Source organism: Amphimedon queenslandica, unplaced genomic scaffold (assembly GCF_000090795.2).
Source record: "Amphimedon queenslandica unplaced genomic scaffold, v1.1 AMPQUscaffold_13398, whole genome shotgun sequence".
NCBI classification, from domain to species: Eukaryota; Metazoa; Porifera; class Demospongiae; order Haplosclerida; family Niphatidae; genus Amphimedon; species Amphimedon queenslandica.
The window spans coordinates 101,190-125,903 of NW_003546366.1; the positions used below are offsets into that span (position 1 = coordinate 101,190).

The following is a 24,714-nucleotide window of genomic DNA, read 5'->3' on the forward strand; positions in this document are numbered from 1 at the left end:
TACCCCTTCTTCTGTTTCAAGCATTCCTACTCAGTGTCATTCAGACTGTGCTCGTACTAAAGGTTGTGCTGCTGCTGGTCCTCAGTATTGTGATGCTTGTAGAAGCACTCTGCTGCGTAATGCTACCTCACTGGAATGTATCCAACCTTCTGAGTGTCGCTCACCTAATGAAATTGCAAGTGGCTACTGCTATTTGCCTTCTGAGTCTTCAGGATGGAAAGTCATTGGAAATAGTTTCCTCCTTTTTATTTTGATAATAGTTGCCTTTAATATGTAAAGGGGCATAATGTGTGTGTTGTTAACATTTTAGTGGGACTAGCTTAGTAGTTTAGACTAGGGAGATATACAAACTAATCAATCATTAGCTCATTTTTAGATTTTTTCTTTGAATTTGTTGTCCACCCATTTTATATGAAAATTTGATTTGATTTTATTTATAGTACAATCACACTGCAGCAAGTTGCAATAGCATTTATAATAATAATAATACTTTATAAGTAAAACTACAAAAGAGAAATGTATATTTAGAATTTAGTATATCCTTCTCTATTTTTCCACTTCCAGTATGCAAATATGGAAACAATCACACTTCCAGTGGCTATACCTATAATAGCAACTGGTGTCAGTACTGCTGCAGCAACCACACCAGCATAATTATTATTGCTAGGTGGGCATTCTTCACAATATCCTGCAACATTGCAGTATTTGGTTGGACAGCTAGTCACACACTGAAGACTGTCTGCCATCCTCAGACTTAGACATTTATCGCAGTACTTGGAACCATTAGCATTCGAACAGCGGTGATAACTAGCACAGCTCCGATCGCAAATATTAGGTATGTTCTTTACAGCTTCTGGTATTTTTTCAGTTCCATAAAGAGTCATGGAAAGGTTTGACATTGTCACATGGCCTCCAGAAGCATAAAAGCGAATGGTGATGTTCCAATACCCCATTGGGTTCTCTCCCCAATGCTGTACTGACATGAAAGGCCAGTGATTGTAGCCCTCGTCATTCACAAAATCATACTTACGCTGCGGAAGGAGGTGAGATGTTGTGCCAAAAGGAGAGCCCAGATCAACTGTTATTGCTCCTCTTCTGGGACCAGTAAAGAAAATAATAAAAGGATTTATATCGACGTAATCTTCTCCATAGTAACCCGGATAGTCACTCGTGTCATCAATGTTCACGCTAAGTGTCATATGCACTACAACATGTTCGATGTACTGGATTGAACATCGCCTACTGTTAACCTTAAAAGTAGTGGTAACTGGCTCATCATCATAAATAGTTCTAAAATAAGAGCAATAAAAGTATGTAAATATGTATGGGTATATTCTCTTACCCGGTTCTTGATTTTGGTCTAATGAAGCATGAGACTCTCTCGGGTACATTGACCCAGTACCTGGAGCGTGTTACCATAGCTTCAGCATCGATTGCTCCAAATCCAAATTCATGGCTCACTCTCAGTCCTCCTCCATTCCTTCTCCAATTTGCTCCTTTTAATTTAGTGTGGTCTGCTGTGTACACTATCAGATACTGGATATCCCTCCAAGTCAAGCTTGAACTATGTTATAAATACAAACCAAAATTAATCAATGACAAATTCCTTACTTCACACTTAATGCTAATGCTATGACTCCTGCAGTTATTGGAGCAGATGCACTTGAACCCATGAATGACACTGTGCACTGCTGGTATGAAACGGTTGAGGGCTACCAACAATTAAGGTTACAGGTTAATTTTTTTGCATAATGACAATCCTCACCACTTGTCCTTTCATATTATTGTCAGAGCTGGCTGAGTATGATGCCATGTTAAAGCTGTAAGTTACAGCCAGTTTCCCTGCACAGGTTTCATCATATAGAGCTTGATATCCTTTCTCATTTGCAGATCCAACAGCTATTGTGTATATGCTAGAAGCATAGCCATCAGCTGCACAAGAGTCTCCATTGTTACCACCATTGCCAGAAGCCCATACATATATATTACCTAATCCATTTCTTCCCTATATTAAGTAGAATACATGTATTTTGTACAATTTTACCCTCTAGTACTTTCAAAACTCCATTTTCAAGGGTTTTTGTTAACAATTCTCCTGGCCCGTCTACAACATAGCCACTGTCACTGGGTCCCCAACTGTTTGAGTAAATGTCAACATAATTATTATGATGACCAAGAGCACTGGACTCAATTATATCTGATGAAGAACTCAAGTTGACTCGAATACCTATGCATAAATAGTTGCGGTGATAATGGATGTCAATATGATACCTCCAATTCTAGCCTTGTAAGCGACGCCTACACCACAAATCCCAGAGTCTTTTTGCATTGCAATGATCCCAGCACAACTGGTTCCATGTGATTGCTTCTTAGGGTTTGGTGGGGTGGGATCATTGGTGAATTCAACAAAATTAAAACTAGCACTGCTATCCTAAAATGAATATCATAATGTTGTGTTGTTACTATTGTTTAATATCTATTATTAGGATTACATAATTGTTCTTCAGATCTGGATGTGCATGACACACTCCTACAAAATCACATGACCTTCATTATAAGTGCCAGTATGTATTTACTAACCATCATCCACAACTGATACTCTAATGCCTTCACCTGTGACACCTTGGACCCATGCATGAACAACATTAAGATCTCTATTCACTGCTGAGTTTGTAATGCTACCAGTATTATACTACAGTAGGTGCACATCATAATTCAAAAATAATAAAGTTATTATTGTTGTTTTTACCAATGACCACTGCTTGGACCACAAAGGGTCGCTGGGAAGGCTAAACCATCTCTGGATGTGGATTTTCTTTAGTTGTTGTGTAACACGATCAACCTTGATCAATAATTAAAAAATACATAAATCACTTTGTTCAGAGCTTTGAGGCTTACAAGACTATGATTTTGTAACAATTGAGCCAGCATATCTGATTTTAAGTCATTTCCATTATCTTCTACAGCAAAATGATATACATTTTCCAAGTTACCAACCTATAGCAATTCAAGGAAATCATAGATTTAGTCTAGTAAAAGTTGCAATTAGTTGCATGCAAATTATGTACTACTCTTGATGCATTTGCATATTCACTTACCTTTCCACGATTTATCAATCCACACTGCTGGGCAATGCTGTCTGCTGTTCCTTCTCCTGCATCTTTGCTTAGAAAGACAGCCCAGCTGTTTAGATAAGATGGAGGCTGGATTTCATCCAGTGGTATAAACCACCCATTAGCCTCATCTGAGAGAACAGATGAAATGATTTTAGATGAGCTCACTAGATGACAGCTCAACAATAAAAGGAGCATAAAGAAACCTTTTGCAGTCATCACGTACACTACTCCTGCAAGTATTAAGTGGAGCAACTGATGTAAAGTTGTCACTAAAAAGCAATTGTATAGAGCCTAATATGACATTTTGTAGTCCACTAATAGCGTTTACAAATTTTCATTCATAGGTAAAATTCCAGTTTGTTCAAACTTATTCATGTGCATACATTATCATCTGTCAACCATCTGTTGTCTTAATGTAGTCTGGGCGTGGCTCATTTTATGGGAGGAGCTCGTAGCAGGAAAAAGATGAGACAGTTGCTTCTTCTCTTCTCCATTCTCTTTCAACTGGTGGCAGCAAGGCATACTCGCTACTGGCTCCTGAGGCTGACGAGCAACGACAGAGCTGACCAAATAGCAAAGGAATGTGGGCTCGTGAATCGCGGCCTTGTTAGTAGTAAAAGTCTTCTCACCTCCTTTACACTCTCCTCTCATTTTCGCTAGGTTGGAAGGTTCCACAATGTGTTCCAGTATGAGTTTAAAGACGGAAAGGACAACAAACCTTATAACAACATCACAGAGAGCTTGAGCCAATATCCTGAAGTACGCATCAGTGTTTTTATGTATGGTTTACTGGCCAGTTTACTTTTCCTTTCATAGGTGAACTATGTTATACAGGAAGAGACTCAAAAACACTCACCTAGAACATTATTCTCCCTCCCAAACGACCCTCAATGGAAATACCAGTGGCCATGGGTAAGAATACTAAAGCTGCATGTCACCATTGCACTTCTGGTCGCAACAAAAGTATTAAAAAGTTTCTTTATTTTATTTATATTCAAACAGTACAATACTGGACAAAGTGGAGCAACTAAAGGCAATGATATAAACGTAGTACCAATATGGATTGAAGGAATAACTGGACACAACTCGACTGCACTAGTAATTGACAACGGTACGTTAAAAGTACATTAATTTAATAATAAATATTATTTACAATCCTTTTAGGAATACAACTTGACCATCCTGATCTTCATAGTAATATTGTGAGAAATAAAATTTTTAAAAATAAATATTATTAAATAATTATTGTTATGATTATTTTTAGAATGTCAGTCTCTGCTATAGCACGCTAACACATTCGACTGATATTAATCCACAAAGTTCTTTGAAGGAAGACAATCATGGGACAAGCTGTGCTGGTGAAATAGCAATGATACATGATAATGGAATATGTGGGGCTGGAGTAGCCTACGGAGCCACTATTGCTGGTATGAAACAGATAAAATTATTTGGTGCATGCACTTTGGTAGTAAAATAACAATTAAATCCTTAGATATATAATTAGCCACTCCAATTAGCTCCAATTAGATTCCTATTTCTCCTTCCCCGCCTGCACACGCCCCCACATGGGCAGTTAATTATTTGATTATTTATACACTATAAACATCAATTTATATTGCAATAATCAAAAAAATGTAATGTATATTAACAAAGCCACCTGCCCACGTCAGCTCCGCCCGTGACAGGAGAAACTAGGAATCTGTTTGGAGTGGCCTTAGTATTTATAATGATTAAAAATTTCTAAAATCTGATCCCTGTTGAAAAAGGAGAATGTGAAAATTATGCCTGGAGAGTTTATGGTAGTATATATTACCATTATTATTATTATTATTATTATTATTATTTATTTATTATTATTGTTCAGGGTACCAGGTGGATTTTTCTGAATTACTTCCAAGCGAAGAGGTGGATGCATTTCACCATTTCAATGATGAGATCCAAGTGTACAGTAACAGCTGGGGACCAGAAGACAATGGGTTTACCGTCCAAGGACCACAAACATTAGCTCAGGAAGCATTACAATTTGGAGTTGAATCAGTAAGTATATTTCTTATACTGCACAGTATTGCTAATATAAGGATTCTCAATGACTTAATGTGAGCCGTATACTCAGTTAGTATTCAATTACACCCTTCAAACATTAGATCATAATTGCTTGTTATTTGTTTTTGTCATTTTGAACATAACAGCCTCAAAAACTCCCCTTTACTACAATCAGACACTCAGGAGACTTGTGTTTCAATTCATTGTTCTAAGTGATGCATTGTTTTATTTATAGGGTCGTAATGGCTTAGGCTCTATATACGTATTTTCATCCGGTAATGGTGGACAATATGATGATTCTTGTGCTGCTGATGGGTATGCATCAAATCGCTATACAATTGGTGTTGGTTCAGCCGATCAAGCCGGAAGACAGGCTTTTTATGATGAAGACTGCTCAGGGAAAATGGCCGTCACTTATTCGTATAATAGTGCAGTAACATCCGATCAAGTGGTCAGTTTAAGAGAAGGTTTATGTAGCTGATAGTATCGTGGGATTAGATTATATTGAATAATCTATTTTTTGTCTGCTACGTAGGTGACTACATATCCTAACAGTGGCTGTGTTAAAAGCTTTACGGGTACTAGTGCTTCTGCTCCATTGATGACTGGAGTTATACTTTTGGCACTTGAAGTCAAGTAAGCTCCACTATGCAATTTTTAATGCCCGTTTTTTTTTTAATTGCTCATAACTTCAAAAATATTTGCCGGAATCAGCTCAAACTTTCTACATAGTATAAGTTTATCAATATGTATCAGAAAATGTAATAAAAATTTGGGGTGATTTTGGAGCCATTTTTTAGAAAAAACCATGGGCTATATAGCCTTGGGTATTTTTCAAAAATTGGCCGTTTTTTAAATTTGCTCATAACTTCAAAAATATTTGCTGGAATCAGCTCAAACTTTCTACATAGCATAAGTACATCAATATGTATTTTAAAATGTAATAAAAATTTAGGGTAATTTTAGAGCCATTTTTTAGAAAAAGCCATGGGCTATAGCCTTGGGTATTTTTCAAAAATTGGTCGTTTTTAAATTGCTCATAACTCAAAAATATTTGCCAGAATCAGCTCAAACTTTCTACATAGCATAAATACATCAATATGTATCAGAAAATGTAATAAAAATTTGGGGTGATTTTGGAGCCATTTTTTAGAAAAAAACCATGGGCTATAGCCTTGGGTATTTTTCAAAAATTGGTCGTTTTTAAATTGCTCATAACTTCAAAAATATTTGCCGGAATCAGCTCAAACTTTCTACATAACATAAATACATCAATATGTATTAGAAAATGTAATAAAAATTTGGGGTGATTTTGGAGCCATTTTTTAGAAAAAACCATGGGCTATAGCCTTGGGTATTTTTCAAAAATTGGCCATTTTTTAAAATTGCTCATAACTTCAAAAATATTTGCCGGAATCAGCTCAAACTTTCTACATAGCATAAGTACATCAATATGTATCAGAAAATGCAATAAAAATTGGGAGTAATTTTGGAGCCATTTTATTGAAAAAAAATTATGGGCTTTAAGTTTCTTCCAATTATTCTCATCAAAATTGAATTTTGTGCAAATTTTTAAAGTCCTTAAAAATTAATATTTTATAATGTATTATAGTCCTAATCTCTCATGGCGTGATGTTCAATATCTAATTGCTTATACTTCAAAATCATCGCCTCTTGTTGATGGTAATTTTGTTACCAACGGAGCTGGTCTAAGAGTGAGCAGCAAGTTTGGATTTGGTGCTATTGATGCTGAAGCTTTAGTAACCAGGGCACGATACTGGAGTCCAGTAACTAAGGAGATAAACTATACTGCTGTTAATCCAAACATCAACAGGTAAGCATCATTAACATAATAAATTATGATCTTAGGTCAAATTTCAGTTTTCATTTCTCACAAATTAATACAATTATTCACAGTCTTTGCATCTTTCTCATCATTTTGTAGGCTTCAAGCTTTTCAAGTGACTAAATCCAATTCATTTAAATACACATACAATATGCCTTCAGGGAACATCAAATACCTGGAGCATGTTATTCTCACTGCTACCTTTAGCATTACTACAGTAAGTACCAAGTAATGCATTGAGTAAATGTAGAAAAGCAATGGATGATCTTGGCTTGTAAGTACTGCAGTTTAATTTTAAAGAGATAGAGTGATGTTGTAATCAAAATTATGAGTCACTCTAACTGGGATTGTTAATTTCACCTACATTTGATATGGCTGTGACATTCTTTTATCATTCATTACTGTGATTGTTTTATTTTATTTTGTAGTCAGGAGAATGCTATGATTTTCAAAGCTCAGTGAATGATCATTCAGTCATCGACCATTCCGGCCCAAGGAGAGGTGACGCATCAATCAGACTCTGTTCTCCCAGTGGCACATGCTCAACACTTCTACCGAAGAGATCAAAGGATTACATAAACTGCTATGGCTACGACGACTGGCCGTTCATTTCAGTTCATTTTTGGGGCGAGGATCCGTCCGGTGATTGGACTATCACAATGTCCTTTTCTAGCGATTCCGGGAGTGCAGTTATAACATCCATGTCCCTTACCTTTTATGGCATTAACGAAAAACCAGAAGACATTGTTAGTAGCTGTGACTCTGCCTGTGCGAGTTCCACAGGCTGTAGTTTTGGTAATGGGAGCAAGTATTGCGACTCGTGTGGCGATGGTTATTATCGCAATTCCAGTACACTCGAGTGTGTCAGGAGCTGTGAGAGTGGAGCATGTGTAGTAGCTAACACTTGTGTCTTCTATGATGGAAAGTGTCCCGATAGTGGTCTCTCCGAAACCGACATCATTATAATCTCTGTTGCTTGCTTCTTGTTTGTTGTTTGTGTCATCTTGTGCATTGTTTGTGTTTGTTGTTGCTGCTGTTGTTCTTCTTCTAGTAAGAGGTACAGGAGACTTAGTTTTAGACAAGGAACTTCAGACGATGGCAATTTGTACGTACCATATGTTGAGCCAGCCATCGTTTAAATTAATAATTATAATTATCATTTTTATTTAAATACAGTAACTATCATTATTGTTTTATGGATTGTTTTTACTTTTTTTAATGTTAAAAATATCATTTTTATGTTTTATTTTTAATTGCTTCAATTTAAATGATTTTAAAATAGCAATAAAATGCAAACAACAACAAATTCTAAAATGTAAGACATAGTGGTCACAATGATTATCTTCTGAGCTCTTGGCAACTAGTTTATTGGAATAGATATACTTGTCTTGACTTTTAATAGTACATCAATATTTTTGATAAATGGCCTGGCCATATTGTGATAAATTGATAACCAACAATGAATTATTGTTCAAAAATGACTCAGTAATTTTATTATAGAAGACAATATAGACTGCAGTGTCTATATTTCATCATGGCCAGCAAATGGCCAGGTCATGAAGTACATGCATACCTACCTGTGTGGGGCAGGAACATGTCCATAGTTGCTATTATGATTAGAGACAGTGCATTAGCACGGGATTGTATTGCAACAATTTAGAATATTTTGTCTAAGTCTAATTTAGATAGAGACACTGCAGTCTATATAGTCTTCTATAATAAAATTACTGAGTAATTTTTGAACAATAATTCATTGTTGGTTATCAATTTATCACAATCTCATGTCAAAACAGTCATTTCTAACGTAGACTTGCAAAGCCGCTAATTCAGTAAATCTAATAAAAATGGTCTAAACTCCATTTAGCCAACAATAAACCTTTCAAAGTCAAATTTTCCTATAAAAGTCCTTAATCTGAAGCTAACAGTCAATCCAGTATCTTGTTCAAGAGTTTCATTTCATTAATTCAGTATATTCAAGAGTCCAATGATGTCTCGGTTCCTTATTACTGCTCTCTTGGCACTAACAGTGTCCTTTGTACTAGTCTCAGCTGCTACTGAAGAGAAGGACACTGCTGCTAATGATGATGCTGATCTTAATGTCCGCAGTGTTCATGAATACAATGATGACTCTGATGGTGATATTGCTGAAATTGCTCGTGCTAAACGTAGCCGCTTCTTTCGCAAGAAGTTCAGATCCTTTCGCAACAAAGGACGCAGTGACTCATCTGGATCGCGTAGTGACTCATCTGGATCACGCAGTGACTCATCTGGATCACGTAGTGACTCATCTGGGTCACGCAGTTTTAGCCGTAGTGATTCTGATGGTAAATTTGGGAACAGGCATGGAAACAGGTACGGGTACAGGAACAGGTATGGGTACAGGAACAGGTATGGGAACCATTATGATCCCTACGCTTACAATGGTCACTACAATGGTCGTTATTATGGTCATCGCAAGTACTAAATCCAACAAGAACTAACAATTAATTATCATTGATTTTGTTTCACGTAATAATTATCAATCGTTAAGTTTTGAAGGTCATAATGTATATTAATTTATTTAAAAAATAATTATTAATCTTTGGTTAGCAAAAAAGTGAAAAGCAAGCAAAGAACTGCTAATTAAAATCAATTGATGTTTAATGTAAAGGTCTGACCCATGGTCAAGACTTTGTGAGATAAACACATCAACTAGACTCACTTCTTGATAAGATGGCCCAAAAACTTATACTTTCTGTGCATGCAAAATTGCATTGCACATCAATGTACAATGTACATGTTATTTTGGACTATGTAATGGACTCTATTTCTCTTCTAATGATTTTAATGATAACAAAAAAATAATATTATGATATTAATAATTGTATTTACAATTGTTCAACCAGGCCCTCAATAGCTTTGCATACCATCTATGTCAACAAAAGAATACATGTAAGTAAGGCGGTGTACATGTACATGTACTTACAGAAAAATTTGATGTATCAGATGAATCAGTAGCAGTGGATATTTCCTGATGCACCACTGAAAGAGCACGAGAGGCAGAAACTAAGGACTCCTTTAGACTCTTTTGTAAGCAACTAATAATAGTATAATAATAATAGTATAATAATAATATTATTATTACTATTATTGATATTCATACATGTACATGTAGTAGATGTGTACATGTACATGTATATGAAGTAAAGATATGAACTTACATCATGCCTAAGTTGTGCTTCCTTTTACTTTCAATCAAAGTAAACAGGGTACCTGTCAAAGTCTGCATCATGTGGTGAATGAATAAATAAATGAATGAATGAGCATTATATGTAATACTAGTAACTCAGTATAAATTGTATGTACATGTACATGCATACATTCTCATTCCTTACCTTGTTATTGAAACCAATCAAATGTGCTTTGCACATCTGAAAGAACACGCTGTACTGGACAACAGAGAGATTGACATGTTTGAGTCTAGTACTGGCAACCATGTAATACTGAGGAGTAGACTCAACGCTTTCACCAGTTGACCATTCGGGCATCTTAAGGCCAGCCATCCCTGATGCCAGGTTGCTCATGTATATCATATCACTGGGACCAAAGTCTAAATCAACTGCCCACGTGACCTGTGACATCTACAAAGGAAAATGAGACTTTGAAATTGTGCACTTTATTAAAACAAACTTTAAAAGTGTTAAAGTAGTTAATTAACGCTGTTATTTTGCTTACTGTTTCAGGATCGATAAATGTGACAAAATCCACAGAAATATGACCAACTAGACCTCTAGAGAAAGCAGCCTTAGCAATCCTATCAACCATGAGGCTTAGATCATCATAATCGACTGAAGTCTGGGGCATTGATCCACCCCAGACTTTGAATGGTTCGCTTAGAATGTGATCCCAGGTAGAGAGCAATGTATGAGTTTTATTGGGTTTGAGGTATATTTCAGCAGTAAGTGAGGTAACATTGTCAGATGGTGCATGTCCTTCAATTGTACCACCTAATTACAGAAAAAGCAAAAATAAATATACAGCTTACAATACAAAAATATATGTATGTACACGTACATGCACATACATGTATGTAGCATCAGAAGTAATAAAAATAAATATAGTACAAAAATTATTATAAAACATGTACATGTACACATCTTAGTTATACATGTACAGGTAATGTATTATGTTATTCTCCCATTACCTGATGCTAGGAACTCCTTCACAAAATGAGACCAGTTATCATAAATGGTTTCATCAGCTATGCAGCTCTTATTGGCTAGTATTGTTGGAAGCTGTGACAATACTTTCCGTCTTGCTCGCTCTTGTGCCCACTGCTTCTTCCACTTGTCCCCGTAGCGTGCCTTTTCGCTGAGTAGCCACTGGTGACAATCAAGATGATCCGCAATATCACAATAAGCTAAAGGATATCAATAATAATAATAGTACACTGTACATTGTATATTAGGCATCATAAAATTTTTTCTATAGGCTTATGTATAAAGCTTAAGAATACACATACAGTACCTTGTCATTATTGTTATTATTATATTTATTTATCAAGTATGTTGTACATTTTCTGATTTAATCTCACCGATTCCATTTCCTTGACAGTGATGATCCAATTTAAAAATCCACCTTCTAAAATAAGGATAATTGATGATGAGACTAGTAAGTCCTTCAACCAGTTGTTCAGCACTGTACACTCCCTGGAGGTGAGGGGGAGTGGGTACAAAGGCTGCCTTGAACAATGCTCTACGACCGGAGAAAGTAGAATAGAGATGAACTAGGTTGGGCTCTGTACCTATGACTGGGATATCTAGGAAAAAGAAAACAATTCTAATTACATTAAAGTTCTAACTATTTTAGATTCTCTTTTGTTTTTGTACATTTAGATCTACATGTAGTTTTAGTTCTTGTGCATTAATTAATGCTCATAATTTAGTTCTTTAGTTCTTGTACCAAAGCTTTAGTTCTAGTTCTAGCAAGTATATTCACTCAAATAATCCTAGTTTAAGATCTACCAAATAGGCTAGATAATTTTAGTTGTAGTTTTAGTTAGCCTCAATAAATTACATGTTACTGTACACACAAGCTGTACATGTACATGTACTATTATGTCAAATGCAAGCCAATGCTTTGTGCCTTCTCACTTACTGAACTGATCAGCCAGAGCCAAGTCATCAAGGAGGGGAACATGTGGTACAAGAACAGCAGGATGACCACCAACAATGTTCTTGATCCGTTTGAGGGCCATTGGGCTGTACTTGAGGAAAGTGGAGAGGGAGAGATTGTGAAGGCCAAAAGAGTCAAGACTATCAGGTACAATGAAATGAATTCTATTCCACATGTCAGAGCTGGACCTGGCCACACCTTTAGCATTATCCAGTAACTGCTTGTTGTACTCCTTCACTTCCTCCCCTATCTCAATAGGTGATACATAAACCACTTCAACGTTTGGATCAAAGACATCAAAAATACGAGGTAGCTGAAAGGCTTGGGCTAGAAAAAAATTCTGCATGGCCTTTCGAACTTTGATAGGATACCCTGTAGGAAAATAGCAATAATACCTTTAGTAAAATCATTGAAAAAAAATCATATTAAATGTACATGTACATGTAGAACTTGTTAATAAAATAATAATATTCAGATTCATGTAGCACATGTAGTGTACATGTACATGCACATACATTGTACCTTTTGATGGTATGTGTATAATAACTCGTTTCTGATTGTGGAATGTGTCCCAGTTTTCTCCGAGCTCTTTCAGTCGGCTCCTATAATTTGTGACGCTAAGTTCCTGTTTCTTTTTTAAATATTTCTTCGAGTTCTGTACTTTCATGTGGAGCATCCAACCCATTGCTATCACACCTGAAATAATTACAAAAATGCAATAAACTATAATTACATGTACTAATTTACTAGAGATGGTTGTACATTTACATGATATTATACCACTAACCTGATGCCCATTTCATTTTCCTATAATGAAGATACTGGCATCTTCGCACATACATGCGATAAGTGGCTTGGATCCTAGTAGCAGCTGCATGAATACCTCTATGGCCTTTATACCGACGACCCTAAGTGTACAGAATATTTAAAAATTCAAAATTCACAACGTACAGGAGTAGAGAGTAAATGTTTGACTTCTCTAGCATTAAGAACGCATGGTATCAGCTCCTATAAAAAAGATAGATACAATTGTATTATTTTTAAAATTTTACTGATTGTACTACTGACTCTGTATTTAGGGTCTGGTTCCAAGTCATATTCTTCAGCCAAGTGTATTGCCCTGAAAAACAAGCACATGTAAATGTACATGACTATAGCTTATCCTTATTACTTTTGAGCTCCAACAAATATGACTGGTATAGCATAGTTTTGAGCCATTTCTTCAACAAGGCCCAGTATTCTAAGCATCCTAAAATGCAAGCATGGACATTAGTACTGAAATCAGAAGCATACATGTAGTGATACTAATTTACAACAATAAGACAGGTATTTAATTGTCAACTAGAACATTGTCATCTATTATTGTTATTATTGTTGTTATTATTATTATTATTATTATTATTATTATTATTATTATTATTATTCCTGCTTTAGAGGGTAAGTAAGGCTCACATGTCCCATTTTGAAGCATTTTCTGTCTTGACAGCTTCATAATCCTATTGAAAAAAAAGAAACCAGCTCTAAAACTCTAGATTTTGATTAAGTTACATTATCTTGTAAAATACTGCCACCGCGAATAGTGATCTTGGATTGGACGTTTTTAAATGAGACCTCCTTTTCTCTATGTTCAGGTACAGGTACATCTACTCTACTGTCCTAATGTTAGCAAGGAATATTATAACTTAATAATACCTCATGAGTATGGGCTCACCACTGTCTGATAGGGCTCTTGGTCACTTGGTATAGGAGGTAATGTGTGAACTGTTAGTGTGTGATTTTGAGGAGGCTATAGAGAAACAGATAATTATTATTGAATATTGAAAGTTGAAAGTACATGTACTGTACTGTACATTGTGCAGTACTGTTACATTATAATACTAGAATTGCTTTTGCTGGATTTTAGAACAACTTTAAAAATTTATTTAAAAATCCAATTTTTATCAGAATCAACTCAAAATTACTACACAATATAAGACCATGTATATGCGTCAGAAAGTGTAATAAAATTGAGGAATTCTCTCCTAATCATTTTTGGCCACAGACCATGTAAATTAGAAAAAACAAAGGATTGTTGAGCAAATTTGTAAAAAGTAACGGAAACAAGAGCATGCAAGTAGGACTCCGAATGACCAACAAAAATACAAAATTAAAATCCTACTCTCATGACACAAATTCTACTCTACATTGCAAGGTGATCTGTAATTCTTACATAATAACATTAAAAATGCAATGTAGAGTAGAATTTGCATCATGAGAGTAGGATTTTCATTTCATATGTTCGTTGGTCATTCAAAATCCTACTTGCATACTCTTGTTTCTGTTACTTTTTTTACAAATTTGCTCTAGAATCCTACTTAATCTTGTTTTTTTTTTTAATTTTTTTATGTTTAGTACTGGGATTTCGGTCAAATTTCACCAAAATTGACAAGTAGAAAATTCCTCAATTTTATTACATTTTCTGGTACATATACATGTACTTATGTTGCATAGAAAGTTTGAGCTGATTCCGATCAAGTTTAAATTTTTAATGATTTTTTTAAGTTGCTCTAAAATCGGACAAAAGTCTCTGTTAACAAGAACATAAAAAAATAAATAAAATAAAGACAAAAAACTTTTTTAAAAGTTGATGTGATTGTAGTGTTAGTGTCACAAACACAAAAGTGAATTGGGTATCATAGCTCTTGATCTCTTTCTACGTTTCTTTTTAACAATCCAATTCTAACGCACCAGCTGGATATTGTATCCCTTACTTCACACCTGAAGTAGACTTGAACCAGTGGAGTGAGGATCGTACTGAGAAAGATTAGGACACAAGTAGCTGCATAAGTTTGTTGGGGCAGGGGAAGGAAAGGTGCAATGAGAGCAATTGCTAAGAAAAGAAAATAACAAATGATATGAACAATAATGAGTGCCCCAAACAGCCCAATGAGCTTCCTCCTTTGTGTTAGGTAGACACTGTCTCTGCGATTCCTCCTAGTGTTCCTTTTCTTGAGATAATCCCTTGCATAACAGAAGGTCCATGTTGACGTTATTACAATACTACTGATAAAAGTGAATGTCATAACTAGAAAGTATATAGCAAGGCCTGGTTCATTTTCAAAGGCAGGTATGCAAATACCATAACTATCTGAGAACTCAGTCATTCCCAGCCCATAGAGTGGAGGGCTACTGAGCCCTAGTCCTAATATCCAAGATACGATGATAATTATAACTGCTTTATTGGGCGTCATGTGTTGCTCATAAGCAAAGGATTTTACAATGAAGAAGTATCTATCAAAGGAGAGTAGTACCAGGCTCAGTGTTACTATGATGCATATAGACATATTAATATACGCATTAGCTTTGCATGATGCTTCCTTTTGAGATACTGTGTCCCCTAGTAACCACTGGCCACTGGAACAAGTAACTATTGAGAAAGGCATCACAAAGAGGACCATCAGGAGGTTAGATATCAGCATGTTAGTAAGGAATATAGTAGAGGGTTGTTTCCAAGTCTTTATATGACATGTAGTCAGTATGAGTACAAATGAGTTTGCAATGAGTCCTCCTATCATCTCTATACTGATAACTGCTGCTAGTAGGGGACCATTGATGTCACTGCTTAGAGTAAAGTTGTCATTCTCGTCCTCCATTACCCATTTATCTCTTTATCTTGCTCTTGAACAACATTCCAATAGTGTCCCCCACTACATGTAGCTAATTCATGCATGCTAAGTTCATCAAGTGTGGTCTATTGTAATCTGATTTGGTAAATAATTTCCAATGTGCTGTCATTGAAAGTGTACAAAATTTGAGCTGATTTTGATGCTAACCCACTTAAACTTTCTACACAACATAAGAACATGTACATGTACAACCATCTCTAGTAAATTAGTACATGTAATTATAGTTTATTGCATTTTTGTAGTTATTTCAGGTGTGATAGCAATGGGTTGGATGCTCCACATGAAAGTACAGAACTGTTAATTGACTGACAGAAGATGATGATGATGATGAAAATGAAAAAAAGGTGGCTAAAATGACTTTCTGCTTAGACAAGGTTTAGAGCCATGCTAGTGGTACCAATGGAGTCTTCTGGTCATGATAAGGTCCTCTAAGAAGTCTGGTAAGCACAGGAGCTCGTTTTCCCGGTTTAGCAAGGCTGCAAAAGTCATGGCAGCCATATTGTTTTGGGGTGAATCCTACTAAATAATAATGCTACAGCATTACAAATAGTACAGGGTTGTTGACCCAGTTTTTGAGCAACTTTAATAAATATTCGTAAAAAATCCAAATTTGATTGAAATCGGCTCAAAATTTCTACACAACATAAGAATAATGTATATTCTCTCCTAGCCATTTTTGGCAAAACTTGGCCAAGAAACCTGCACTGTATAGTACAGGAATTTGACCCAATACGTTGGCATCAAAAGTTCAATTTGACATGTACAGTACATTATGGAGAAAGCATGCACATGTAGACACAATAATAACATACTTTGTATTTAAATGGTTGCTTAGAAATGGTAGCAGTGCCTGGTATTCCTGGTAATGGGTATTTAGAATATCCACTAAAATCAAACTACAAATACATTATCATAAAAAACAATACTGCAGGATATTGGGTACCTTAATTCCAGCCCAAACACCACGACCTACATGTACACATTCCATTGTTATAATGATAATAAAATAAATATATTATACAATGTTTTACTTTCAAAATTATCAATTGGTGGTGCTTTGAGGTCATGCTTAGAAAATTTTTGTAGCTAGAAAATAATTATAAAAGAAAGATCATCGTCATGTATTGTAAAACATGAGTGTGTCATATCTTACTGTAATAGCCTTTGGCTTTACTGGGGAAGGATACAGTATAATATCAGCTGCTCTCTAATTAAGAAAGAAGAGGGAGAGAAAGGGAGAAAGAGAGAGAGAGAGAGCAGATCAAAAAAATGATAATACATTTAGAAAATATAATACAGCTTACTGGTATAAGACCTCTCTCTAATAGATTCAGTATTCCATGCTGAGCATCTCTAGATGAGATGACAGGTTGAGTAGCCTATGTATATGAGGGACTAGTGAACCCACTACTTAAGTACTATTAAGAACTAATATAAAAGATACATAACAATACTAGCAGGATGAGTTGCCTATTATAAATGCATATAAAAGTATAAAGAGACAAGTGAACCCACTACTTAAGTACCAGTTGCCTATTATACATGCATATAAAAGTAAAAAGAGACAAGTGAACCCACTACTTAAGTACTATTATTAAGAACTAATATATAAGATACATCATAACACTAACTCTAGGGTCCCTTCTATTAATAAGTGGAAGTGCAGTCCGCTGAGGGACGGTCTTTATAGGCATGAGTCTCTTTTGTATATCTTGTTTCTTGATCCTCTGGTTCTTGGAGTCTTTCTCAGTAAGTGGTATACCAAATGCGTCACTGAGGACCTGACGGGTAGCTGGATGTGTGGGTTGACTCAATAGTTTACTAATGTACAGTAGCTGTGCTTCTTGTCCTGGGGATGAATGGGATAAGTGTGGAGGGGGAAGAGACCTAGAGGATATTAGAACAAGAGATTACCCCTATACACTAAAGGCCTTTTCACACTGGCACAAGTAATGCACATTAATTGTGTTCACACTAGAGTGGTTTTGAATTAATGCGCATCAATCCACATCACTCTCACTTCCCCTCCAGAGGTGGATTGATGTGAAGTGATGCACTTCGATCAATGTAAACCAATGGCAACAAGAACACAAAATGATACAGCAAAGCGCATCAAAGCGCTTTGAAAACTGTGCCAGTGTGAAAAGGCCTTAACTGTACATGCACTGTATAATGAAGAGAGTATAGTACATGTATGTACATTCATCAAAAAAATTTTGGCTATGAAAAATCTCCTCTATTACATGTGCTTATATACTCAGTCACAATAATTATTAAGATCCCATTACTAACTTTGATCTAAGATGAAAAGGTTTGGATAGCTGTTTACTATCAGGCAATCCAACTGGAAGTGTAGAAACAGCTTGAAATTGTCTACTAACCAACTCTTCAGTTTTATCCTATAAAAAATAGCAAGCCATGATAATATATGTACAACAATATAATTTGTACTACAGTGTGGGTGCATCATAGGCACCTCCATGAGTTTATATAGTGGAGGGGTAGTTAAAAGTGTCATTTAAATGTTAATACTTTAGTTAGGTGATAGTGCCTTTCATATACCCACACACTATAGTACAAACCAGATAAACTACAGCTGTTTCGTGTTATAAGGTACATGTACATGTACAACATATAAATGTATATGTACACAGTACAGTGACATACTGTTATATTGTTCTCTATCTGATTGAGCGCTACTTGTATGGCCTCTGCGTCAACAGGGTCACCTCTTGTCACGTGATCTTGTATATCTTCTCTTAACAGCCTCAAGTCATCTTGCACCTTTAGACATAAAAACATGTAAGACTTACATGCAAGTAGAACTGAGAAAAAAAGATATATAAAAGCTTTCAACAAAAGACCATAAATTCATACAAATTCCAAAATTCAAAATAGCAAAGGATTATGAGACTATTCTAATATCTACATAAAATTGAGACTGAATTCTTTTCTTAGGAATTTCTTGCATGAGGACATAGGTGGTCTTTGGTCAAAATCACACTATTAAACATTTAAGCTAGTATCAAATCGCTAACTTTTGCTAGTAAGTTGGTGATATGATCTCTTCTCTCTCTTTCCTCGCCAGCACACACACTCATCTTGCTCGTGTTTCGGTTGCTATAACAACGAGCTAATCACGTGACAAAGTAAATTTAGAACTCTGGCCGTCTAGCATTCTTCCTTAACATTATGGGCCATTTATTTCTTTATAAAAGTTCTCTCCCCTTGCCATACTCCTGGAGATGTCTTTAGACAGTACAAAGTATGTACACTAATTGCTATTCTTTGAAACCCGCCATTTTTCTTTGACCACTCCCATTTTTGTGGGTGTGGCTGATGTAGAAAACAACACAACATGGCAGCTCAGCCTGAAGAAAGAGAAAGCTCTCAAAATATTCTCCGTCTCATAAATTGTTGTAAAGAGACAGAGAATTGCTTGAAATTAATAAAAGGTATTTTTTGCATTTTTCTAATTATTATAAATCTTCTAATAATTATTACTAGAATTGACAGGAGAAGCTCTGACATTAAATTCCAAAGGGTTACCCACTAAAACTGTAGAATGGCACATAGACAATAAGTACTATAGTGCAACCATCAACATACACCTCACACTAGAGCCTAGTGAAGAAACAGATACACCATTTGAAGCTGTCGTTATCTTATGTGAACTGGAAGAGGTCAGTGGGTATGCAACAAGAGTACATAATTTGATTTAAAATTGAGCTTGCAAAATTAAAAATTAATACACTGTGAAATACCATTTTGTTTCCTTGTCTGTCTCCTAGTTAGATCACTTAGAGAGAGTAAAGGACCTGTGGTCTAACCTTGACCAAAAGGACTCAAATAGTTTTCCTCCAGAAGTATCTCTACTTGTTGGTGTTACTAATGACTCTAGTGATGAGAATGAGACCATTAAGAAAACTTTACACTGGTGCACTGATAATGGAATAGAGCTCGTGAAATGGAGACACATTGACAAAGGTATAGTACTGTATACATTTTATTCATAATATTATCTGTGAATGTTATTTTTAGCTGTTGAAAGTGATGATGAGGAAGATGATAATGAAGGGATATCAAGAATATCTGAAGCATTGCAAGCACACATGTGGCCACAGATAACTCTGAAAGGGAGTAGTAATAAAGGTAAAGGATGTGATATTATTATAATGAATAATAAGCTTATGCCTTAATTGTGTAGCTGCAGCAGTAAGCGATCACAAGGAAGCACCTACCACCAATTCCAATGAGCCAGAGCCTCCACTTCCTGGTAACAAACTTATTATTGACAATCATTATTATTAATGAAATATGGTATTATTTTATAGAAGGAGTAGTAATACCAGATTTCTTATCCTCTATGAATGCAGCAGAGCCTGATCCTGGTGGCGAGAGTTTTGAGGAGTTATTTGAACGTTTTGCTAGCATGAGAGGTATAGTCATTATAGTGTATGCATGAACTATTGACTCTCTATCATTATATAGCACATGCAGAATCATTGCCATATGAAGAAAGGAAAGCATATGCTGAAAAGGTAAAATAGAATGAATTTGTATGAGATTTGTTTTATATTTGTCTACAGGTTGTGATGTCATTTTGGAAATCTATTGGTGGAGATGAGGAGGAGATTGACTTAAAAGATGATTAATTGTTATTAATGATTTTATTGTTCATGCAATTTTGTGCAACTGAAAATACTTTTAATTTATTGAAGCTTCTGTAAATAACTGAATGATCCATGATAAGCTATTAGTTTAAAGAAAACTAACTGCACTCAGTCTCATATAATACAACAAAACGAATAAACAGTAATGATAAATAACTTTCTGTATGAAATGTAAAAATGAATTATACCATTGTTCTTCATTCTATCAGTCAATTGTCTGTTTCTTCTAGCCAGGGTTTGGTCTTAGATGTAACATTCACAGTTACTCTAAAGTAAAGCTTGTCATCGCACAGATACTGAAAGGAGGTAGACGAAATAGCCAATTCTGAGTGAGCAATAAATTCAGAAAAACCCCATCCTAAAGTGTTTGTTTTCCCATAAACCCTCTCCCTGCAAGGCTGTGGTAAGGCATTGTCAAAAACTAACTCGTAGGTTTTGTGATTCTTGTCCTCCAGCTGATTCAGTAGTTCTATAGTAGCTACTCCAGAGAAGGGCCACTCCAAAGCATGATCATACTCTCCTGCCATGAGACATACATAGCAACCAATAAAACTCTCATTGCTAGCATCCCCACTAACATCAACACGTAATGCCATCATGTAACCACCAGGGGAAGTGTAAAATGTAGGGCTGTACCATGCCTTCTTTGAGTCTCTCTTGTCAGTAAAGCCACTTAGTTTAAATACATGCTTGTGGACTTTGTTTTTGATTTGTTGGGCACTTACATTAGCAGTGAGGGATTCAATGGCTTTGCAATGCTGAGTTTGGACCAATTTTAAATTAGCTGTTTGTCCACGTATTGACTGAACAGTTCGCTGCATTATAGTCCTCTCTTCCTGATCCCTTGTAACCTTGGCTTGTAAATTTGTCACTTGGGCTTGTATAGATTTTGATTGGCCCTGAAATGAAATAACCCTCGTTGCTAAATTATGAACTGATTCAATGCTTGCCATTGAAGCAAAGGCTCCTCTAAAGCTATCTATAAGTATAGTCTTTTCTTTAAGCATCTTGACATCAGCTCTGAGTAACCCCACTTCTTTAACAGCCATTAGGAGATGATCTTTCATTGATTCTTCATTGTGTTTTTCTAAATTCTCCCGCATGATTTTCTTATCACATCCAATGCTACTGTATTCACATGAAACGAGAGTTTTAGCACAAGCTTTGATGTGAGAGAGCATTTCAATTCGTGGGAGTTCGAGTGAGCAATCCTTATTGGCACATTTAACTGGATAATGAGTGCATGTATCCAAATGGTGCTTACTGGTGACAATGATGTGCATGCCACTACTCTGACAGTACTGACATTTGACGATTCTTTGGGAACAACGGCTGGTCAAATGTGTCTTTAGGTTTGATCTTTTTAATTCTGCCCCGCAGCCATTACTGCACTTTACAACATCAAAAGGACACACAGTAAGATGGGATTCTATATTGGCCACTGTACCCACCCAAGGACAACCCTTCTCCATACGATTATTACAATAGACTTCAAGACATCTTATTTCCCGATCGACCCTACCATCTTTAAAGTAATTACCCTCCAGTGGCTGACGACACGTGGGACATATAAAGCCATTTTGTCCCTTCACTTTGAGAAGTTTGAGTGTCTGTAGGCAAACACTACAGTAGATGTTGTAACAGCACGTGACCTGATGAGGATCTCTCGCCGGTAAAGTACAGATGTGGCAGATATACTTGTTGGGAGGATCTCCATCAACGAAACAGTAACTGTATCCACCAGAAAAGGAGCTTGAATCTTCTGTGGCCTCTGCCAATCCCTCGACTAATCCTGCCATTAATTTTAATCATAGAATAAATTTAGAGTAAATCAATAATTTTTAATTATTTATAAGTGGCTCCGCCCAAATTGCTAATTGTTAGATCAAAATCAATTGTGCAGCTTTGAGCTAAATTAATAATGAATGATGTTTGTTTTTCTTAATTTTTTCACAGTCACTATCTCCATTTTTCTGCTCTGTGAAGCCATAAAAATATAAAATAGTTTATTATACTGTTTCAAGTGGAGTATAGCAGTAAAATTGCTAAATTTACCTTTATACAATCCTGAATAAGTGTATTTATTATTATAGCCCATGGGAGTAACTTTTACTTATTCTGTTGAAAATGATAGACTTTCTTTCATTTAGTATAGCTCAGCTAATCAAAGAACAAAAGTCTAATGAACTTTATATGCCATACATGTAAAGAACTTATCACTGATAAGCTGCTAGTTTAAAGGAAATGATGGTATTTTAAGTGCACTCATAATGCAACAAAATGAATAAACAGTAATGATAAATAACTTTCTGCATGAAATGTATAATATATGAAAAATTCTATTGTTCTTCATTCTATCAGTCAATTGTCTGTTTCTTCTAGCCAGGGTTTGGTCTTAGATGTAACATTCACAGTTACTCTAAAGTAAAGCTTGTCATCGCAAAGATATTGAAAGGAGGTAGACGAAATAGCCAACTCCGAGTGAGCAATAAATTCAGGAAAACCCCATCCTAAAGTGCTTGTCTTCCCATATACCCTCTCCCTGCAAGACTCTGGTAAAGCATTGTCAAAAACTAACTCATAGGTTTTGTGATTCTTGTCCTCCAGCTGATTCAGTAGTTCTATAGTAGCTACTCCAGAGAAAGGCCACTCCAAAGCATGATCATACTCTCCTGCCATGAGACATAAATAGCAACCAATAGAACTCTCATTACTAGCATCCCCACTAACATCAACACGTAATGCCATCATGTAACCACCAGGGGAAGTGTAAAATGTAGGACTGTACCATGGCTTCTTTGAGTCCCTCTTGTCAGTAAAGCCACTTAGTTTAAATACATGCTTGTGGACTTTGTTTTTGATTTCTTGGGCACTTACATTAGCAGTGAGGGATTCAATGGCTTTGACATGTTGAGATTGGGCCAGTTGTAAATTAGCCGTTTCTTCCTGAGCCTTCTTAGCTTTGGCTTGTAAATTTGTCACTTGAGCTTGTAAAGACTTTGATTGATTCTGAACGGTGGTAACCTTAGATGTCAAACTTTGAACTGATTTATTAACGTTTGTCTTTGAAGATTTAACACTATCATCCACACTCTTTGCCTTTTCTTTAAGCATCTTGACATCAGCTCTGAGTAACCCCACTTCTCTAACAGCCATTAGGAGATGATCTTTCATCGATTCTTCATTGTGTTTTTCTAAATTCTCCCGCGTGATTTTCTTATCACATCCAATGCTACTGTATTCACATGAAACAATAGTTTTAGCACAAGCTTCAGTATGCAAGAGCATTTCAAATCGCGGCAGTTTGAGTGAGCAATCCTTATTGGTACATTTAACTGGATAATAAGTGCATGTATCCAAATGGTGACTACTGGATATAACCATGTACATGCCACTACTCTGACAGTACTGACATTCTATGATTCTTTTGGAACAACGGTCTGCCAAATGTGTCTTTAGTTTTGATCTTTTCATTTCTGCCCCACATCCATTAGTGCACTTTACAAAATCAAAAGGACACACATTAAGATGGGATTCTATATTGGTCACTGTACCCACCCAAGGACAACCCTTCCCCATACGATTATTACAATAGACTTCAAGACATCTTATTTCCCGATCGGCCCTACCATCTTTAAAGTAATTACCTTCCAATGGCTGACGACACGTGGGACATATAAAGCCATTTTGCCCCTTCACTTTGAGTGCCTGTAGACAAACACTACAGTAGATATTGTAACAACACGTGACCTGATGAGGATCTCTCGCCGGTAGAGTACAGATGTGGCAGATGTACTTGTTGGGAGGATCTCCATCAATGAAACAGTAACTGTATCCACCAGAAAAGGAGCTTGAATCTTCTGTAGTCTCTGCCAATTCCTCGACCAATCCTGCCATTTAATTATTTATAACTGGCCCCGCCTGATTTGCTAATTTTAACTTTTATTATTAGCAACAATAGATTTAAATAAATAATAGATTATTTACTCTTGTTATTAGTAAATCAATTATTATCAAAATTACGTACAACATGCATAATTATTGTGCAGCTATGACTATGAACTAAATGATGTTTGTTTTTCTTGATTTTTTTCGCAGTCAGTATCTCCATTTTTCTGCTCTGTGATGCCATAAAAATATAAAAAAATAGTTTATCATGCTGTTTCAAGTGGAGTATGATTTTTAGCAGTAAAATTGCTAAATTTACCTTTATACGA

At 35.9% G+C, this 24,714-nt stretch overlaps 8 protein-coding genes across 8 annotated transcripts in view; 3 read left to right on the forward strand and 5 right to left on the reverse strand.

The window, feature by feature from the left end:
• The window catches only part of LOC100635946 (neuroendocrine convertase 1-like), a 3,485-nt gene extending 3,208 nt beyond the window's left edge, over nucleotides 1-277 (forward strand). Inside the window, exon 8 of the mRNA XM_019996796.1 lies at nucleotides 35-277. Within this exon, the coding sequence (XP_019852355.1) occupies nucleotides 35-277 (243 nt within the window). The remainder of the gene's footprint in view (nucleotides 1-34) is intronic.
• Nucleotides 7-3,442, reverse strand: LOC105312850 (PC3-like endoprotease variant B). Its single transcript, XM_011405804.2, has 11 exons — nucleotides 3,099-3,442; nucleotides 2,899-2,997; nucleotides 2,750-2,842; nucleotides 2,581-2,692; nucleotides 2,493-2,530; nucleotides 2,272-2,431; nucleotides 2,055-2,227; nucleotides 1,766-2,005; nucleotides 1,612-1,712; nucleotides 1,343-1,564; nucleotides 7-1,290 (listed from the first exon to the last, which is right to left on the reverse strand). The coding sequence occupies exons 1-11, from the start codon at nucleotides 3,330-3,332 to the stop codon at nucleotides 525-527; spliced, it is 2,238 nt and encodes a 745-aa protein (XP_011404106.1). The 5' UTR covers nucleotides 3,333-3,442; the 3' UTR covers nucleotides 7-524.
• A 63-nt stretch (nucleotides 3,443-3,505) lies between these two features.
• On the forward strand, nucleotides 3,506-8,266 carry LOC105312851 (furin-like). The gene is made up of 12 exons (XM_011405805.2): nucleotides 3,506-3,722; nucleotides 3,777-3,875; nucleotides 3,933-4,028; nucleotides 4,119-4,227; nucleotides 4,281-4,318; nucleotides 4,381-4,543; nucleotides 4,981-5,153; nucleotides 5,395-5,610; nucleotides 5,695-5,795; nucleotides 6,772-6,993; nucleotides 7,105-7,222; nucleotides 7,434-8,266. Exons 1-12 carry the CDS (start codon nucleotides 3,555-3,557, stop codon nucleotides 8,142-8,144), a joined length of 2,214 nt encoding a protein of 737 aa, XP_011404107.2. The 5' UTR covers nucleotides 3,506-3,554; the 3' UTR covers nucleotides 8,145-8,266.
• Nucleotides 8,267-9,787: 1,521 nt separating this feature from the next.
• LOC100636075 (IQ domain-containing protein H-like) lies at nucleotides 9,788-18,967 on the reverse strand. Its single transcript, XM_019996807.1, has 25 exons — nucleotides 18,863-18,967; nucleotides 18,492-18,608; nucleotides 18,117-18,223; nucleotides 17,456-17,711; nucleotides 17,129-17,203; nucleotides 16,978-17,031; nucleotides 16,856-16,910; nucleotides 16,768-16,793; nucleotides 16,637-16,720; nucleotides 13,871-13,945; nucleotides 13,708-13,815; nucleotides 13,612-13,655; nucleotides 13,331-13,408; nucleotides 13,228-13,279; nucleotides 13,111-13,167; nucleotides 12,947-13,067; nucleotides 12,682-12,855; nucleotides 12,142-12,531; nucleotides 11,579-11,803; nucleotides 11,189-11,404; nucleotides 10,720-10,991; nucleotides 10,380-10,625; nucleotides 10,206-10,267; nucleotides 9,971-10,082; nucleotides 9,788-9,914 (listed from the first exon to the last, which is right to left on the reverse strand). Exons 1-25 carry the CDS (start codon nucleotides 18,923-18,925, stop codon nucleotides 9,873-9,875), a joined length of 3,111 nt encoding a protein of 1,036 aa, XP_019852366.1. The 5' UTR covers nucleotides 18,926-18,967; the 3' UTR covers nucleotides 9,788-9,872.
• LOC109582167 (G-protein coupled receptor 161-like) lies at nucleotides 14,720-16,226 on the reverse strand. Its single transcript, XM_019996812.1, has one exon. It carries the CDS (start codon nucleotides 15,789-15,791, stop codon nucleotides 14,832-14,834), a length of 960 nt encoding a protein of 319 aa, XP_019852371.1. The 5' UTR covers nucleotides 15,792-16,226; the 3' UTR covers nucleotides 14,720-14,831.
• Nucleotides 18,968-19,141: 174 nt separating the features above from the next.
• On the forward strand, nucleotides 19,142-20,563 carry LOC100638215 (alpha- and gamma-adaptin-binding protein p34-like). The gene is made up of 8 exons (XM_003386774.3): nucleotides 19,142-19,279; nucleotides 19,332-19,507; nucleotides 19,616-19,811; nucleotides 19,866-19,976; nucleotides 20,032-20,100; nucleotides 20,159-20,263; nucleotides 20,316-20,365; nucleotides 20,414-20,563. The coding sequence occupies exons 1-8, from the start codon at nucleotides 19,183-19,185 to the stop codon at nucleotides 20,477-20,479; spliced, it is 870 nt and encodes a 289-aa protein (XP_003386822.1). The 5' UTR covers nucleotides 19,142-19,182; the 3' UTR covers nucleotides 20,480-20,563.
• Nucleotides 20,564-20,580: 17 nt separating this feature from the next.
• Nucleotides 20,581-22,402, reverse strand: LOC105312852 (TNF receptor-associated factor 2-like). The gene has a single exon (XM_011405807.2). It carries the CDS (start codon nucleotides 22,294-22,296, stop codon nucleotides 20,707-20,709), a length of 1,590 nt encoding a protein of 529 aa, XP_011404109.1. The 5' UTR covers nucleotides 22,297-22,402; the 3' UTR covers nucleotides 20,581-20,706.
• A 456-nt stretch (nucleotides 22,403-22,858) lies between these two features.
• On the reverse strand, nucleotides 22,859-24,394 carry LOC109582161 (TNF receptor-associated factor 2-like). The gene has a single exon (XM_019996797.1). It carries the CDS (start codon nucleotides 24,392-24,394, stop codon nucleotides 22,859-22,861), a length of 1,536 nt encoding a protein of 511 aa, XP_019852356.1.
• Between the last annotated feature and the right edge of the window lie 320 nt (nucleotides 24,395-24,714).

Coding starts and splice junctions, on each gene's coding strand:
- LOC105312850 (XM_011405804.2), bottom strand. CDS start 3,332: ATGACTGCAAAAGGTTTCTTTATGCTCCTTTTATTGTTGAGCTGTCAT. Junction 2,998..3,098: donor GATTGATAAATCGTGGAAAG/GTAAGTGAATAT, acceptor GAATTGCTATAG/GTTGGTAACTTGGAAAATGT. Junction 2,843..2,898: donor TGTTACAAAATCATAGTCTT/GTAAGCCTCAAA, acceptor TTATTGATCAAG/GTTGATCGTGTTACACAACA.
- LOC105312851 (XM_011405805.2), top strand. CDS start 3,555: ATGGGAGGAGCTCGTAGCAGGAAAAAGATGAGACAGTTGCTTCTTCTC. Junction 4,319..4,380: donor CTGATCTTCATAGTAATATT/GTGAGAAATAAA, acceptor GATTATTTTTAG/AATGTCAGTCTCTGCTATAG. Junction 5,796..6,771: donor CTTTTGGCACTTGAAGTCAA/GTAAGCTCCACT, acceptor AATGTATTATAG/TCCTAATCTCTCATGGCGTG.
- LOC109582167 (XM_019996812.1), bottom strand. CDS start 15,791: ATGGAGGACGAGAATGACAACTTTACTCTAAGCAGTGACATCAATGGT.
- LOC100636075 (XM_019996807.1), bottom strand. CDS start 18,925: ATGAGTGTGTGTGCTGGCGAGGAAAGAGAGAGAAGAGATCATATCACC. Junction 11,804..12,141: donor GGCTCTGGCTGATCAGTTCA/GTAAGTGAGAAG, acceptor TCTTTTTCCTAG/ATATCCCAGTCATAGGTACA. Junction 10,626..10,719: donor CATTTATCGATCCTGAAACA/GTAAGCAAAATA, acceptor TTTCCTTTGTAG/ATGTCACAGGTCACGTGGGC.
- LOC100638215 (XM_003386774.3), top strand. CDS start 19,183: ATGGCAGCTCAGCCTGAAGAAAGAGAAAGCTCTCAAAATATTCTCCGT. Junction 20,264..20,315: donor ACGTTTTGCTAGCATGAGAG/GTATAGTCATTA, acceptor ATCATTATATAG/CACATGCAGAATCATTGCCA. Junction 20,366..20,413: donor GGAAAGCATATGCTGAAAAG/GTAAAATAGAAT, acceptor ATTTGTCTACAG/GTTGTGATGTCATTTTGGAA.
- LOC105312852 (XM_011405807.2), bottom strand. CDS start 22,296: ATGGCAGGATTAGTCGAGGGATTGGCAGAGGCCACAGAAGATTCAAGC.
- LOC109582161 (XM_019996797.1), bottom strand. CDS start 24,394: ATGGCAGGATTGGTCGAGGAATTGGCAGAGACTACAGAAGATTCAAGC.